Raw genomic sequence first — 17,081 nt, 5'->3', positions numbered from 1 at the left:
TTCCCTCCGCCTACATCAAGGCTTGGTGTCTCAGCTATCAGATTGCTTTAACATGAGCACGGAAACATTTACCCGTGTAGAGTTTTTATTTTTAATGTGTCTTCTAATGTCGAGGGTAAAGAATATCAAAGTCTTAGCTTTCATACAACTTTAAAGTTCTAAATACCAAGCTTAGTATAAGTGAAGAGCCTGGATTTTGTGAGCAAGAATTTGTAAATTATAAGTCGCTTGTCAATCAAGTACGCACTTCTGACACGAACACGAAAGTGGAGATGTTTTGAGCACGGCATACTGCTGTACTGCAGAAAACAGTTTGATTTTACGAGGGAAGAACGATCAAAAAGAGTTATGGAAACAAATAATATCGCAACGTTTATTAGGGATCGTGAAGTCAAGGTAAGGTTCTTTTTTTTTCTGAATTTGAATAATGCACAGCGTTGGAGCGCAGTTTAACCCTACATTTTTTCTTCATTTTTGAATTGTCTTCTCTATAGTCGTCCATCACGCGAGCTTTCCAGAGAAGATTTCAACTCCATCAACCTTTTGTTGAAAGGCTTGGACTCGAAACAGAGCTCGAGGTAATGTAAGGTTTTGCTGAATTAAAAATCAGCGTCATAATATTATCAGACAAACTCTTTCTTGCTAGCTACAATTCAAATCCAAGTCTTTTCAATGTTTATTTTTAGTCTGCCGGGTTTTCTGTCGGATTCAGTTTATATATTTTTTGTCCTATCCACAACTGAGGCTAAGCAACTGTGTTTTCTAGATTGCATGGTTCGCGGAAGTGTGAAACTTGCCCAGCGTTTTGCCTAATTTGATGCAGAAATCGTAAATCAGTTTTGCCATTCGTTAAGAAAGCGCTTTGAAATAAACAGGAATGTTGACCAACTTAATTAATGCTAGCGAAACTTTGACGTCTTCTTACATAGGACCAGTTGATCTTGAAATTTAGCTGGGGCCACTTAATTCAAATTTCTGAGGTTTTTTTATGGAATTATTTTGTGACTCACAATTGTGGTGAGGATATTGCTTTTTCTTATGTTGTCCGATAAGAGATCCGATATAAGCTTGTCAGTAACGATAATAGACGCTTTAGTCCACGGGAGCTTTCGTGTCATCAAGTTATGTTTTAGAGGAAATGGGATTAATACTCTTTTCTGGATTAATAGACGATCAGAATATTCGGAAACATGTCAAAAAGGTACTGCAGGTTTTAAACTATAGAAGGGTTTCCATTTTGCCAAGGCTCGGTAGCCTGTTTTTGTTACTAATTAAACTATCATGTTTTTCAACTAGGGTCATTCTGGATGTGTTAATTGTTTGGAGTGGAATGAAAATGGAAAGTAAGTGATAGTTTGTAACCGGGTTTCCTTTACTGCCAACAGCAAATGACACCAAGTATTTTAGGTAATAATTATATAATAATTACACAATATTGATTATAATTATTTTAATGTATGGTTAGTTATTAACTTTTAACTGTTGTTTGTACTCTAATGTGTTCACCTTGTGACATGTAAAGGTAAAAATTTATAGCAATGTGTGCTCCTCTTGCAGTCTTCTTTTGTCTGGTTCAGATGATCTAAATGCTATATTATGGGACCCTCTGAGACGTCACAAAAAGTGCTGCATTAAAACAGGCCACTCAGGAAACATCTTCTCTGTCAAGGTATTACATTCAAGGAGATGCTTACCATATAGTAGATAAAAATTTGACTTCCCATGCCATCACTGTACCACTGGTAATATTTAGGGAGTCCTAGAACCTTTGAAGTTAGAGCAATGAGTGATATTAAGGCATGGGGGGGAGGGGGAGGGGGTATGACTTGTTCTGAGGAATAGGCTAGGCGGAAAACTGCAGGCTTGGTTGGATGAGGCTACTATAGGGGGCTTGTATTAGTATTGAGGTTGTGGCTGCTCTGGTCTGAGAATGTGATGAGACTGGATTTTGCCACATTATGGTATTCCTCTATGTAACCATTAAAAAAAATTATCCACATTGTGCTTTCTAGTTCTTGCCACAGATTGGAGCTCGAATAATTGCAACAGCTGCTGCCGATGCTAAAGTTCAGATTCATACAGTGGAAACACAAGAAACATCACAGGTATATAAATGTCATATTGGACGTGTGAAGAGACTAGCTACAGCTCCAGATACTCCGTATATGTTGTGGAGTGCATCTGAAGATGGAACCATAAGGTAATTGATCTATTAGCCTAAATATCGATGTAGTAGTAAACTGGTGAAACATAAAGGTGATGTGATATGCATAAAAAAAAAAGATCTTATTTTCCTGAAAGAAATAGAGTAATAGAAATTTTGTCAAAGAAATAGAGAAAGATGTTTTTCCATCTTGTGACAAGCTTGAGACAAAGAAAAATTCTGAGTCCCCATCAGGAATGGAACCTCAGACCTTCACATTCCATGCTTTGATGCTCTACCAGTGAGCCACAAAGATGCTACGGTGAACAAGATCTATTATGAAGTTCATATTACGCAAATCCTGCATACTGCTAGGATCAGCAATGTCAATAGCATTATGTTTATAAATAGAATAATCTATTTCTTTACTGAGTTCAAAACTTACCATCTCTCGTATTCTATTTACGAACATGACATTATTGACATTGCTGATCCTAACAGTATGCAGGACACATGTCATATGAACTTCATAGTAGAGTCTGTGGCTCAGTGGTAGAGCATCGCAGTGTGGAATCCAAAGGTCTGAGGTTCAATTCCTCTTGGGGACTCAGAATTTTTTGTTTGTCCCATGCTTGTGACGAGGAAAAAACATCTTTCTTTGATATATAACTTATGAATGAATGATTTATTTGTGGTATTGTAATATGCTAATAAGGCTGTGTGGTACAGAGCATACTGCTGAATGCCTTGTTGGCAAAGCCAGGTTTGAGTTCAATTCCAGGGAGTTTAATCTCATTTAATCTCGTTGAATGAAAGAGTTTCTTTGAGCCCATGATAAGTAAAGATACTGGCTTTAAATTGAATTTTTGTTCTGCACTTGTGTCTTGGTGTTTGTATTTAGTTTATGGAGAGTCTGCAAAATGAATGGCACTAAACTGTTCAAAGATTATAGGCTTCTCTTTTCCTGGTTTGCATTTAGTCAATCCTGGTTTGAAAATAATTGCTGCATAATTTGTTGTTTTCAACAGGCAATTTGATTTGCGGCAACCTCACAACTGTAATACAAGCAGTAAGAACTGCAAGAATGTACTCATAAATCTCAACATTTATGTTGGTGCCATGGCAGAGGCAAAGTGTCTAGCAATAAATCCTTTACAACCTGAACTTCTTGCTGTTGGCTGCAATGATCCTTTTGTGCGATTATATGACCACAGAATGTTAGCATCTTATAGTTTGTCTGCTGAGGTCAAGAGACCCTCTAGTGGTAACAGCAGCTGTACTGAGGATTTAAAGCTTCCCCCTGGTTGTGTTCAGTACTTTGCTCCTGGCCATTTGCCACCACAGCTGAGCAAAGATTCACGGAGACGATTTCGAGCCTATGTTGCCACCTATGTGAATTTTTCACCAAATGGATGTGAACTTATTGCAAATTTAGGTGGTGAACAAATATATTTGTTTGATATTAAACGCCATCGCAAAGCCATGAGGTATCAAGGTTTTAATGGACTTTGTTCATCACCTACATCGAATGGTGTGGTGAAAAACGTAGTAGGTAATTTTGGTATTCCTTCAGGGAAAAATGGATTTTTAAATTCTCTTAATGGATCTACAAATGGTTACAAGGTCCCAGCCTTAAATGGAAAGAAAACTGTCTCAGAGAAAAGATCTTCAAAGCCTATAAGTGGCTGCAGTTCTTCAACTAACACCTCCCAGCAATTGCCCCTGAAAGCACTTCAACTTAAGGAGAAAGGGAATGATGCCTTCTGCCAACAACAGTTTTGGACAGCAGTTAACTTGTATAATGAAGCAATAGTCCATGCATCTGATTCTGCTGTCCTATATGCAAACAGGGCTGCTGCTTATATTAAGAGGGCTTGGTATGTAATGACTTGACTTAGCTGTGTTTTGCAAGATATGTGGGAAAGTGATTATTGTATTACAAACTGACTCCTCATTTATTGTCACAAAGATATTACAAAAAAGTTTAGGGATCAGAATGCCTCATGGGAGTGGGAAACACAGTGACCCAAATGGTCAGCCTGAGGTTTGGGTTCAAGACCTAGCAGGGTAGTTGGATTGTGTTCTCACACAACACTCTTAACTCTCACTTAACCCTCATGGTGCCTCTACCAACCAAAAGTAGAAATGGATCCTGATAATGGGAAAGGGATTGCAATGCTAGGGGGAAGTCTGGGAAGGACCAGCTTCACATCACATTGTGGGGGAGGGACAATACTCTTGGTGGCTTCATACTACAGCATGGGCCACTGTCCTCAAATAAAGACTATTTCTTGATTCATAACTAGGGGTAACTATTGCTATTAACTTCCACTTTGGCTGAGATAACAAAATGCTTATTTCAAACAAATTGTTTTTTTCGTTCTTTACAGGGATGGGGACATTTATGCTGCTTTGCGTGACTGCTACAGAGCTCTGGGATTAGACCCAAATCATACTAAGGCCCATTTTCGTCAAGCTCGATGTTTGTATGAACTACACTGGTTCCAGGAGGCCCTCTCCTGCCTCAATCATTTCAAGTTAAAATTTCCAGAGCAAGCAGAAGGAAGTGCAGCAAAAACATTAGAGAGAGATATCAGAGCTGCTGCATTTGCTGAGACTTGTGGTGGGTGTACTTGGACAGTAATTAGTTCAATGTTATTTCTGGGTCTGGATGTTTGAAAACCTTGATGTATGCTAATTCACTATGAAATATGTAAACCAGTAATTGCATCACTTTCACTGACAATTTTAGTTTCCTAGTGGCAAATTGTCATGTGTAAACTATCTAGGATTGGGTCAAATAGGCTGGTATCTAATGGAAGTCTCAAATTTCCTGATAAAATCAATTTGTGCCTACCTGCTTCCACCTCTGGGGTAGTCAGAGGAAAAGAGCAGTCTCTTTCAACAGAAACTCTGGTGAAAACTGAACAAAAAATTACAGCCAGAAATTATTCATAACAGGTTTGAGAACAATGTTGTTACGATTGTTTCATTCAGCATTTTTATGATTAGCTTGAGTCAGTGTTATTCTTAGTGACTTGAGATACTCTTATATGTCTAGAAAACAGTGAAGGAGAGTCAAATGCTCAGTCTGAACCACTTCCAAATCGGCGCAGGAGACGGCCTAGCATTGTGTCTGATCAAGAGAAAGAATTTCGAGCTGGAGCACTTGATTACGATCGGCGGTTCTGTGGACATTGTAACACAACTACAGATATAAAAGAGTCCAACTTTTTTGGCAACAACGGACAGTTTATTGTGGCAGGCAGTGATGATGGTTCATTTTTCATGTGGGACAAAGAGACAACAAATTTAGTGAGAGTTCTAAAGGGAGATGATTCTATTGTGAATTGCTTGCAACCACATCCAAGCACGTGTCTTCTGGCTACAAGTGGAATTGATCCTGTAATCAGATTGTGGAGTCCATGTCCAAGGAGTGGAGATATACAAGATAGACTTATAGATGAAGTTGAAGCTGCTGCAAGGGCAAATCAGCGTAGAATGAATGCTGATCCTTTGGAAGTGATGCTTATGAACATGGGATACAGATCAAGATTCACCATGGGAGAGGGTAGTGATGAAGATGACACTGAAACCCCAATACAGTGTCGTACTAGTTAGACAACAAATTTATTTTACCATTCAATAAAACTAGAACTCACCCAAATAGGTCATGTGTGGATGTAAGATACTTGCAAAATAAGCTGTCCAGTTTTGGACATATAGTGTAAAAACAAATGGAATTACAAGTTTTTACTGATCAAAAATGACCCATCCTCTCTCCTCAATTTCTTCCCTTTCCTTCAGCCATCAATTCATGGATGTAGTCTCCCTCAAGCTTGTTTTTGATTGAATGGGTATCAGTGACAGTGACTCCCTGGTGATGGCTGCAAAGGAATGCTGAGCTTTGGACAAGGTGGATGGGTATTTTTTAAAATCAGTCATGAATGTCATCTTGTTTAAAGTGGTCAGAAATGTTTTGGATTACATGTGATACATGTTTTTCCAGGCCAACTAGGGTAACAAATTTAAAGCCTTTTTTCCAAGAAATGAAAGTTGCTGCCATTGACCCCTCTAGTCCTTTGTTAAAAGCTTACTAATTTAACTTAGGATAGTTGTCAAATACCAGGTGATAACACATTTGACCTTGCCAGGACAAGTAGCTGACCAGCTGTTTGTTGACCATACTCAGGTCTTCCAAACCCTCCAGAATGTTGTTTGGGAGAGTTTTGATGTCATGGCTTTTGTGTTGCATTTTTATTTAAATGAACCCAAGACACAAATGTCACTGAGGGATAGTATCTTGGTTTTCTTAGATTGCTCTGGTGAGTTTTTGATATGCTAATTGGACATTTTATATGACATCAACAATGAGGTTACCTTTGATTCCAAAATTTATCACTTAATTTGGTTTTTATACTTGGTAGATTTCTTTGTAGAAAAAGCTAACAATGAATGGTACTGAAGTAATTATCAACTATGGAAGCTGATTTAAACTTCTTCGATGTATGGCTGCACATCATAGATAGTCAGAAATGGGGATATGGTTTACAACGAATTTAATTCTCAAACCTAACTTGTAGTTAAGATATTTTTGCAAACATTGGCAACCATATTATTGATGGCTCCAAGTGAAATTTAAAGGTCTATCCTGTACATTTCTGGGCATTTGTCCCCTATGTACATTTCCAAGTACATTTTTTTTTGTAATTTCAAGTTTTAGGAGTGAAAAAATAAACTGTGATAACATGCTTCTAAGCTGTCTTCACCACTGTAATGAGCACACTCTAAACACAATAAATTGCTGAGAAAATGGTCAAGGCAGTGAATGACCTATATTAGATGTACTTGCCTATTTACTGCCTTTTACCACTGACTTTTTGTGTGCTCCTTTAGTTGTATACTTCATTGCCTCTTGTTATGTTTACAGTCCAGATTCACAATATTCATCCATGTTCTTGTTTTTTAGTCCCATTATTTTGGTGGAATGCTTAAAGCTGACTTGTAGGACTTGTCAGTCCATTAGAAACCTTTACCCCGAATGGCCTTTAATGTCAAAACAGTATACACTCATTTCTGAATTTTCTATCTTAAATAAGGAGACCAATTTAAGTAAAGGTAGCCCTATTGGCCTATCATTTTCTTTGATGATGAAGATGAACCCTTAAGCTACAAAGGACAAATTGTGATGAATCATAGGTAGGCCTGCACCATCCATCCTTTTATTCTAATATTCTAATCAGAAATCTCTCCCTCACAGTCATTATACTTTGTTCAGAAGTGCTCCTAATGGAAGTAGTGGTTTGTGATGAGAACATACCTGCATCAAGACCAAAATTATTATCTAGATATGATCTTTTTCACCTAGGTTGCCTTCTTCAGCTTTGAGTTATTAACTGAAATGTATGGGAAACCTCTGCTACTACCATCAACTATCTATTTCATCAGTAGCATATAAGCTAGGTTGTATACTTCTGGTAATATAAATTGACCATTTCCTAAGTTAAAATAGTTAAATCTTAAATTAAATATAAATACAACTTTTTGGAATAACTAAATAAAAGATGTTTGATCACTTCCACAGGACTAACTTGTAAATGAAGATATGTGCTGTCTGTAAGAAAGTGGACTTCATTTTGAAGTAAAATTGAAATTCAAGTCCAAAAAGTACAATAAAGAGATCCATTAGGTAACTTTTGAGGCTACAAAATATATTTAATTAAGCTTTCATAGTGTATGAAAGCAAGTTAAATTCCTAATAGCTAATGATTTTTTTGAGGGCCTCAAAACATCTCCACTTGTCCGGAAGGTAAAATGGCTCAAATATGTGAGGGAAGGGTGTGTCCCAGCCACACACTCGCTGGATGGGGGCCTCAAGTGACAAGAAACAATGTTCCTACAACAAGGAAGAAACGAAACCTTGTAAAAATTACATTCGTTTGTATATCTAAAATCCCTATAGCACAGTGGAAACTAGTACAGGTCTTGTGAATAGGCCAGGACATCATACCTTGTAGCATTGAAAATTAAAATCTCTTGGCAACACCCTCAAATTTAAGCTTAATATGCCAGTACATTTATAACTTTATGCTTGGTAATACCCATTCCTTATGCCCGAAATGCAATCACCATATCAAGAATCATCTTTTCACAAATTCTCAAATTATCAGTGCCTACTGTTTTCATGATTTAAGGTGGTTCTGATCTATATAACACATTTCCTGTAGATCATTTTCAGTAATAAAAAATGGGGGTCAACAAACCTACTTTCAACTTACAGGCATGTTATACTTCATGTAATACTTCAATTAATTACAGGGTGTTTCAAAAAGATGTAGTGCTGATATTGCACAATTTATGTTAGAAAGGTGATTATCTCAAATTTAGAAATTGGGATTTTTGATATCATTTTCATCCCAACACACAAAGAAGGGTGAAGTATTCGACCATTAAGTAAATGTTGTTTAAAAATGATGAAATCATTTTGAAGCTCTTTAAGTGTTTTTGAAGTAACTGACTGACAAGCAAAGTAACTGTTACTGTTTATTAACCCTTTAACTTCCAAGATCTCATTAGTAATTCTCCTTACTGTCTGCCATACAGTTCTTGTGATGTTAGTTTGGAGAATTTGGTATTGGATTGCCTTATAATCTCCTAATTGACATTTTTCTTTTTTCTCATCACTTGTCTGCTTGATATTGTGTTGATATTGTAAGGAGAAACTCTGTCTTGATCACTATGGGAGTTAAAGGGTTGAGTGATGACATAGGCTGAGAAAGTTTATTGCACTATCCATCCCTTGATTGTCTACAAAAAAATATACTCAATTTAATTCACAAGTATCTCTAACCTGTACAGTGCTACTTATTTCTGCTCCAAATCCTCCTGTAAGAGTAGCTTCATGTGCTATTAACAATCTCCCAGTCTTCATCACAGACTAATAAGACAGATAAACCTTTAATTATAAATATCATTTGTAAATTTGTTCCTTTATACAACAGTTGATTTCCCTACAAAGCTATACCTTTGATTTATTTTCTTTTGAGGAATGGATACTTATGTATGGTCTAAATTTTCAGCACGTATACATGTAAACTCTGTTGGGAGTTTCATGTCAATATATTTAAATTGCTTTTATCAGTTTTTATCTTTGATGTATACAGATTATTTTCATGTCTCATTATTCCCTACTTGTCTGCTTTTAAAGAAGAAGACTCACTGTCGTTCTCCTTAGCTATGCACCCAGAGACACAGCTTATCTAACCACATCTTTAATGTGTATATATATTGTTGTTATTAGTTACTTTAGAACTTCTATGCCAGGCTCAATCTGTGTCAAATACTGATTTCTTTTTTACAACACAGCTACACTATAAAGATACAATATTATCATTTTAACTCTTATTATAATTACATTCATTTCTAACATTTCACTCTTTGAACATGCCTGTTACTAAAATCAAACTAAATATTTATATACAAATTATAACAGAAAGATATATTTTGGGAATAACAAAATTACCTTGAAGACGGTGTCTTCATCCCAAGGAAGAATTGTCCTGAGATCAATAAGTTCACAGCTCACTCCTAGCTGATCTTTTGCCATTTTACAGACATCTCGTAAGACATGGATCTGTGTGCCCCACCCCACTACTGTTACATCTGAACCTACAAACAAAAAAACAACAATAATGTGCAATGTGATAATAACAAGTCAAAAATCACTTCACCTCTGAAGGTTTAACATACCCTCCTCTAGAATTTCTGCCTCAGAGAGTGGGATTTCATAGTCTCCCACAGGAACTTCTTCAACTGCTTGTCTGTACAAGATCTTGGGTTCAAAAAATACAACTGGATTCTTGTCTCTGATGGAAGAGAGGAGTAGTCCTTTTGCTTGCATTGGCCCCCTTGGTATAACAACCTGAAAAAGGGTACAATACAAAATTTTTAGACTCCTAATACAACTTAAAAGGTTGATGGTTAGGGTTCATCATGTTCTCTAATTTAGAGCTGGTTTACATGGTGGTGGGGGACTCCAGGTAGGTGAGGTAACCCACCTAGCTGTGGTTGAAAAATAGGATGTGTTTACAAACAATCTTACAATATATATGTATATATAAGTTAAAGAATCAAAGAGGATGCATCGATTACTCTGAGTTTTGCGCCTAAGTGCCCTAACCCTAACCCTAACCCTAAGACAGAACTTATGAGAACTGACATGTACTTAGGCACAAAACTCAGAGTAGCAGAGAATCAATGCGTCCTCTTTGATTCTTTCACTTATATATACTCAGCTCTGCTACCACAGCATTGAGCACTTTATGCCAAGGTAGACTCTACCCCCATAGACGTGGGGGTAGAGACAGACAGAACTCTGATGAGTGCTTAGGTGCGAAAATCAGAGTAACAAAGAATTGATGTGTCCTCTTTGACTCTTTCACTCATATATATATATATATATATATATATATATATATATATATATATATATATATATATATATATATATATATATATATATATATATATATATATAACTAACTGCAGACAGTATTGTTTCGGCCTTCTGGGCCTCATCAGTGCAGTGCTGATGCTAGGATGGAGGTAAGGCTATATAGCCACCCCAAGTGATCTCACACGTGTGGTATCATCTAAGCCATGCCAGAGTGCTCAAACTAGATAAACTAGTGAGCATGCATAATGCTCATATATATATATATATATATATATATATATATTTACCAAGGTAGCCACTTACTTCAAATCTTATTGAAAGTACTGTACACTGTAAGCCCTCATATTTTTGTAAGTTTTTGAAATATATATATATATATATATATATATATATATATATATATATATATATATATATATATATATATACATATATTTCAGAAAGGCTTTTGTTTACCTTCAATCCTGGAACATGAGCAAAGAAACTTTCCACAGACTGTGAATGATAATGAGCCCCATGACCAACAGCCCCACATGGTGCTCGTACAGTTAAGCTTCCACAGTTGAAAAGATTTCCTGACCGATACCTAAACTTTGCAGCTTCATTCACCAGCTAAAATAATATGAGAACATCTCACTGAAAGTTAGGGGCAGTACAAATCAATCAGATGACCTTACATATAAAATTTTCAATACAAGATACCAGTGAAAGCAACAATCATTCATTCATCTTGCAATTTAAGATAAATATAATTCAAGGATGCAATTCATGTTCTGTTATGATAATATTAAGTAAATAATCTCTTAAACTCCTTCAAATGTTTTCACTTACAAAAAACTTAGTGTTTTCAAAAACTTACAAAAATATGAGGGCTTACAGTGTACAGTACTTTCAATAAGATTTGAAGTGGCTACCTTGGTAAAGCACCCGCAGGAGAAAAATATGAAAAAACAATTTTGCTCTCATTAGCCCACTAGTTCCATTCAGAATAAATTGGCTTCAAACTGAGTTTTTTGTGTTGAACTTTGGTAAATGATCAATGAATATTGGTCTCCTTTGTAACAATTGTTTAACTGGTTGTTTATTTCTAATCAAATATTCCATTGCCGACTTGCAAACCTGCTGCCCGAATTTCACACAAAAAGTCTTCTGAAGGGACATATGGTTACTGGTTACTGAAATTTGTGTCAGGATGTTCTTGTTCACTCAAAATCTTATTTTTTCTGGAAATGTGATATTTGGTATGACAAGACAATACCAATGGTTTTTACTCAAAACTTGTTTATCAACTAAAGGATGTCGAGGTGTTTTATGTCTCATTTGTTGAGTGTGTTTGAAAGATTCCACAAAGTTACAGAAAGATCCAGAATGGCAGTGACCACCCAACATTGCTTAGTACTTCACACTTTCAACCAGCAGTCAATAAAAATAATACAAGCTAATATCCTGTGTGCATCAAATTTCTGTATGAACATGTTCTCAAATTTTAATGTTACTATCAAAACCTTTCTTCCCCTCGCCAAGCCACTGAGATACTATCGTTTTCCATTCATACATCCTTTTTTGACTCACAGTCGCTTATAATATTTGCATTGTAAAGCTATGATCTTTGTTCAAACCTATCAGTCTTCTACCTCGAAATACTGAACTAATTTTATGTGATTTCAAGTCTTTTTATTTTATTTTTTAATTTTTTTTAGTGGGTGAAATTAAAAATATGAGGTAGTGAATTCCACCAGTTTTGTTTCTTGGAAAAACCCCAAGAATATTTTTGTCTGCAGAATTGTTCATTGTCGACGGATTTAGCCACCATAACTGTTTAAATATTAACATAATTGAATTAATTCAATCAGCCAATGAATTTTGGCTGTTCCCACAACTCATGTTTCTTATTACATCCTAAACAATTAGAAAAAGGTCTTCTTCGATTTTCACTGCAAAAGCAGCTTGCTTTTTTTTTTTTTAATACAAGGGTAAATGCTGAGTGTTCAATGGCTGTTTTCATTTCTATCTTGAGTTCATAGTTAAGCCTAGGTTAAAGTTAACATCTTTGTGAAAAAGTTCCAAATTTGATTCCCTAGCCTATCAACAAGCAAGCCGTTTTATCATTTTTGATTTTCAACTAGCGGTTAAGTTGAACTGCTGTTGTTTTATTTTTCCAAAAGTATTTCATGATTTTAGTTCAGCACAAAATTGTTAAAAAGACCATTTCAGGCAACCAAAGATATGTACTTTGATTTCACACATGGTCAATTTTTGAAGAACACCCAAAACAAGCAGAAAAAGAAAACTGCTATTGAAAGAATGAATCTAACAAAAAAGGACCAAAGAATTAAATGAGGTGAACACTCCAACACTAAATTGGCTATTATTTTGAATGTGATTTATTTCTTTTTTTTGTTCTGTTAATTTGACTTGGATGTGACAAAGTATACCCAGCGATTCACAACAGAATACCTGCCGGAGCTCCAGCGGGTGCCAGGTCTTATTGAAAGCACTGAATAACTTACAAAACTTGCTGGACAATATAAGTGAAATTTTTTGGTTATTGTTTTTTTCTGTTAGCTGTTCCTATCACCAGAAAACAGCCAGTAAAAATTGCCAGCTTTTGGACGAAAAAAATTTTGAAATATTATATTAAGTCTGATTTTAATTTCCCAGATGCAGTGTGTAATAAACAAGCTTTTTTATATAATTCCACTGAGTTTCTTTTCACCTGATCAAATGCAGGGAAAATATAATCAGCAAACTGAATCTCAGCAATAGCTGTAGCACCTGCTGCAGCCATTCCAATTCCAAAACCAACAATTCCTTGTTCACTGAGTGGTGTGTTGAAGACTCTGTCTTTTCCTGGGAAAACATTGGGTGAATAATATGTGCCTTAGAAAAACTCAATTTTAAATGTGAACCAGTTATCCACATAACACTGATTGGTGAGTAATATCATACATGCTCAGATTTGAAATTTACCAGTCAGATAAAACATTTCTACTAAAAAAACAGTGACAAATGACACAATAGTTAAGGTTCAATCAAAAAAAGTTAGTCACCATATTTGTCCTTTAGACCAACTGTACATCTAAAAACTCCACCAAATGCTACATCCTCTCCAAATACAACTACAAAAACAAAATTTAAACACAGCTTTTGTAAATTACCCAGTTAGTATAGTGATATGTTCAATATTACTAAGTGCATTTCTGGTAGGATAGTCTTCAAACACATCACAAACATACATCATTTTGTTTGATGTTATTCAGTTCCTTGTCTTTAAAATTCAGACCCTTACCCATCTAAAAAGTGGGTAGGTATAAAGAAAAGACTTTCAGTAAGAAGTTCTGCTTTAGGTTTGGCTAAATGTGCATCTCCATGAAGATAATTTGAAATATTTGAACCAGATATCACAAATCATTCAAAAGGAAATTTATTTACCCGAAGTTGGATCTGAATCAAGAATGATATCCATTGCATTTGTTAAAGACTGAAACAAATTCATTTTTTGAGTTTCTCCTGGAAAGGGATTTATAAAAAAATAGTGATAAGTAAATATGAACCTTCAAAATATCACATATCTATTTAGCTCAATATAATATATACAAATATTTAGAACAAAGGGTAATAGAGGATTTGATATGGGAAGTAAACCACTCTGTACACATGTTACAATTAAGAGATCTAGAACTCAGAACTATTATGGCACAGGGACTGGTAAAGTTTTAGGCAACATAAGTTAACATAACCATCTATGCAGCAAGACATAGAAACTTGTGGAAATGTCTCAAACTTACAAATGTTTTATCTCATTTAAATATAATTTGAACAGCTGATTACACACCACAGTTACATTCAAATGCACATGGGCATGAGAAATGGTAACCTACATTTCATTATGAAACAGTTGTTTAGTCGTAGGCAATACAGCACAAGCAGGATAGCTATGAGAGATAAACTAGCAAGTAGAACATGCCAGTATTGACCGAGTCTAACTGCACATACAACAGCACCCATACATGTATAAGTCATACACATACACCTTTTGGCAGTTTCTCATATGTAACTAGACTAATCCAATTCAATCTGAAAAGGCTGTATGCATAACAAATTAACAAACAGAAAGGTTTCACTATTATCAAGGTAGAGTAAATGGTTTGAGCCTGGGGGTAACATGTAACAGTGTAGTTTGATCATCCTGGTGAGTGTAGTAGTTTAATCGTCCAGGGGAGTTTATTCTTGAGAAGGAATGTTGTCAGCAGTGGTGACTGTCCTTCTCAGGACTACACTCACTCAGACGATCAAACTACACTATTACATTATGATAGTATTAAAAGTTCTGTACATCAAATTATTTGATACAAAATTTTGTTTTCTAGGACAGTATTGAGTTCGATTTGCTCCCCGTAATAAATGAATGGAAACTTAATTAAGGTATGTTTAGTAAAGAGTTTTGTTGGAAGGTGCGTCGCATGTATCGATTGCCGTCAATTAGGAAATATCTGATTTCGACCACCGCAACTTGAGGTAGATATTTCACTTTCAAAAAAAATAAGAAGTTATAATAAATTTTATCAGATTTAAATGTCTACTAGGTTAATGTAACTTAGCAAAATAAATCTAGTTCAGTCTAAATATTGTTCTCTGTTTGGTTAATGAGTTTGGTTTTGTCTATAGCTTACCATCAAGAGGTGACGGAGAATCAGGAACGAATGTCAATGTTGAAGCACATCTACCATATGTTTGAAATGCACTTCGAGAGCCTCCTAGGGGGTGAGATTTCCTGGGAAAATGCAACAAGTGCGATTTTAAAAGCTTTGTCAATTCGCGGACACCCGCCATGTTGGAAATTAATCGATTCCAGTACTACGGATTTTTTAGTACCCATTCTTCTGACTCGGCCAACCAAGTACCTGAATGTTTATATCTTGGCTGTTAAGCTCCGTTAAGTAAAAATTAAAATTTAGATAAAAGTTAAAATTACAAATTTCGAGATTTTACGAGCCACTGTGAAAGTTTGATCAGTGGATCAGGATATGTTAAATTTTCAGTGACAACCTGAACTGAGATGTTTACAACTACATTGAAGCAAAAATATAATAACTGCGGTACATGCCATGAACCATCAGCTTTCTTTTTCTTCTTTTCAGTTTGATCAGAAAAGAGGATAAAAATGTTTCGTTAAAAAAAGACAAAACAATTTAAATATTGTGTGTTTTTGTGGTTAAATCTGAACTACCTGTGCAATGAGAAAATTTTTCACAACAAAAAAAAGCTAGGAAGAGAGTGGGTGGCAGACGTCATTATAATATTTGTGTTATTTTCAAACAAAGAAAAATCCAGCATCACTTCTCTATTCAGACCGTTGATAAAAATTTTAAATAGGATATCTTATTGTGTTCATTTACAAGAGAAAAAAGTTTTCCCATCTGTTACAATGGAGAAAAATCGAGAGAGGGGCCGTGCTAAAACATATCGGCGCTTCTTCTAACACTCAGTTTTCAAAAGCCATCATCAGCATACCCACGTTTTTTGAAGAGTCACATTCGAACAGAGATACAAGGAAAATCCTCTTTCCTGAACTTTTGTTCGATAATAACATAAAAGATATTGATGAAAATAACAATTACAATGTTTAGTTATCGGTAACATGGGAACCATACTCAGTAAAGGAAACATGAATGCGAACTTCAATTTTTAATATGGAGTACTAAATAAAACGCGATGGGGAGGTGGAAACTTTCATTAATCTAGTAACGATTATCCTGTATGATCTTAAGCAGTCATTAAGGTCTGAAGGAAGCTTCTCAATTCAATTCCGAAGTGAGGTGTAGAAAGAGAATTTTCAGCACAAGTTTGATCCATACATTGATGATAATAATCCAATTCCACCCACCAAACTCCGAATGAAATTTATCACAAGACAAAATCTTTTGAGAGACCACAATGGCACCTGGAAATGCTGTGTTGCCTATCCTCTCGGCTATGATGCCAGCCTACGCATGCGACCTTCTCAGCCAAAAACTTCATTGGATACAACATTAGAAGTGTTGCTTTATTGTTGAAATGATGTGCAGTTCCAAAGACAACTGGTCTCTATTTACTGAGGAACAAGTGCAGCATGTAAGTAGATTTTCAAAAGGAATTTGTAAGTATCTATAGTTGAGTGCTCCGGCAAGGTTTCAGCTGAGCAAGCACGTTTGATAACACACTGAAGATATCAACAAATGTGGCTCTTTTTTCATTTTTTTTGCGGGTTATTTAGATCAACCGCCTGAGCAATATCAGGACAAAATAATTAAATGTGGCGTGAAAATAACCGTCTTATTCGGTAACTAATATTTTTTTAAATAAAACTTTTATAATGATTTACACACCTGTTAGAAAACTTATTGTTAAGGCATGCTGGTCAACAGAGCCCACCTAGTGTCTGAGCAAGTTTTTCTTCTACAATTTTCAACAAAGGATTGCTACAAATGGGAAGACCTTCCT

The 17,081-nt window shown here is 35.6% G+C and overlaps 2 protein-coding genes across 3 annotated transcripts; one reads left to right on the top strand and one right to left on the bottom strand.

Annotated features, from left to right (window-relative positions):
- The first annotated feature begins 20 nt into the window (after positions 1–20).
- On the top strand, positions 21–6,901 carry LOC113665634 (WD and tetratricopeptide repeats protein 1). The gene is made up of 8 exons (XM_027181357.2): positions 21–396; positions 495–578; positions 1,297–1,343; positions 1,558–1,669; positions 2,013–2,200; positions 3,172–4,020; positions 4,534–4,766; positions 5,205–6,901. The coding sequence occupies exons 1-8, from the start codon at positions 349–351 to the stop codon at positions 5,762–5,764; spliced, it is 2,121 nt and encodes a 706-aa protein (XP_027037158.2). The 5' UTR covers positions 21–348; the 3' UTR covers positions 5,765–6,901.
- Positions 6,686–16,608, bottom strand: LOC113665641 (2-oxoisovalerate dehydrogenase subunit beta, mitochondrial). 2 transcript variants are annotated; one of them, XM_027181363.2, is made up of 9 exons: positions 15,272–16,608; positions 14,031–14,108; positions 13,649–13,717; positions 13,315–13,448; positions 11,055–11,210; positions 9,893–10,064; positions 9,666–9,811; positions 8,994–9,080; positions 6,686–8,039 (listed from the first exon to the last, which is right to left on the bottom strand). In XM_027181363.2, exons 1-9 carry the CDS (start codon positions 15,429–15,431, stop codon positions 7,899–7,901), a joined length of 1,143 nt encoding a protein of 380 aa, XP_027037164.2. In that variant the 5' UTR covers positions 15,432–16,608; the 3' UTR covers positions 6,686–7,898. The 2 variants fall into 2 exon arrangements, with proteins under 2 accessions (XP_027037164.2, XP_089036713.1); XM_089180587.1 differs by lacking the exon at positions 11,055–11,210.
- Between the last annotated feature and the right edge of the window lie 473 nt (positions 16,609–17,081).

Source organism: Pocillopora damicornis, chromosome 8, assembly GCF_964200805.1.
Source record: "Pocillopora damicornis chromosome 8, jaPocDami1.2, whole genome shotgun sequence".
In the NCBI taxonomy this organism is placed as follows: Eukaryota; Metazoa; Cnidaria; class Anthozoa; order Scleractinia; family Pocilloporidae; genus Pocillopora; species Pocillopora damicornis.
The sequence above is the reverse complement of the archived record's forward strand: the minus strand, read 5'-3'. Positions and strand labels throughout refer to the sequence as shown.

Excerpts from the sequence above, each read along its gene's own strand:
- LOC113665634 (XM_027181357.2), top strand. The coding sequence starts at position 349 with ATGGAAACAAATAATATCGCAACGTTTATTAGGGATCGTGAAGTCAAG. Across the intron at positions 397-494 it reads TTAGGGATCGTGAAGTCAAG|TCGTCCATCACGCGAGCTTT; the intron begins GTAAGGTTCTTT and ends TCTTCTCTATAG. Across the intron at positions 2,201-3,171 it reads TCTGAAGATGGAACCATAAG|GCAATTTGATTTGCGGCAAC; the intron begins GTAATTGATCTA and ends TGTTTTCAACAG.
- LOC113665641 (XM_027181363.2), bottom strand. The coding sequence starts at position 15,431 with ATGGCGGGTGTCCGCGAATTGACAAAGCTTTTAAAATCGCACTTGTTG. Across the intron at positions 14,109-15,271 it reads TTCTCCGTCACCTCTTGATG|GAGAAACTCAAAAAATGAAT; the intron begins GTAAGCTATAGA and ends ATCCCTTTCCAG. Across the intron at positions 9,812-9,892 it reads GGCAGAAATTCTAGAGGAGG|GTTCAGATGTAACAGTAGTG; the intron begins GTATGTTAAACC and ends TTTTGTTTGTAG.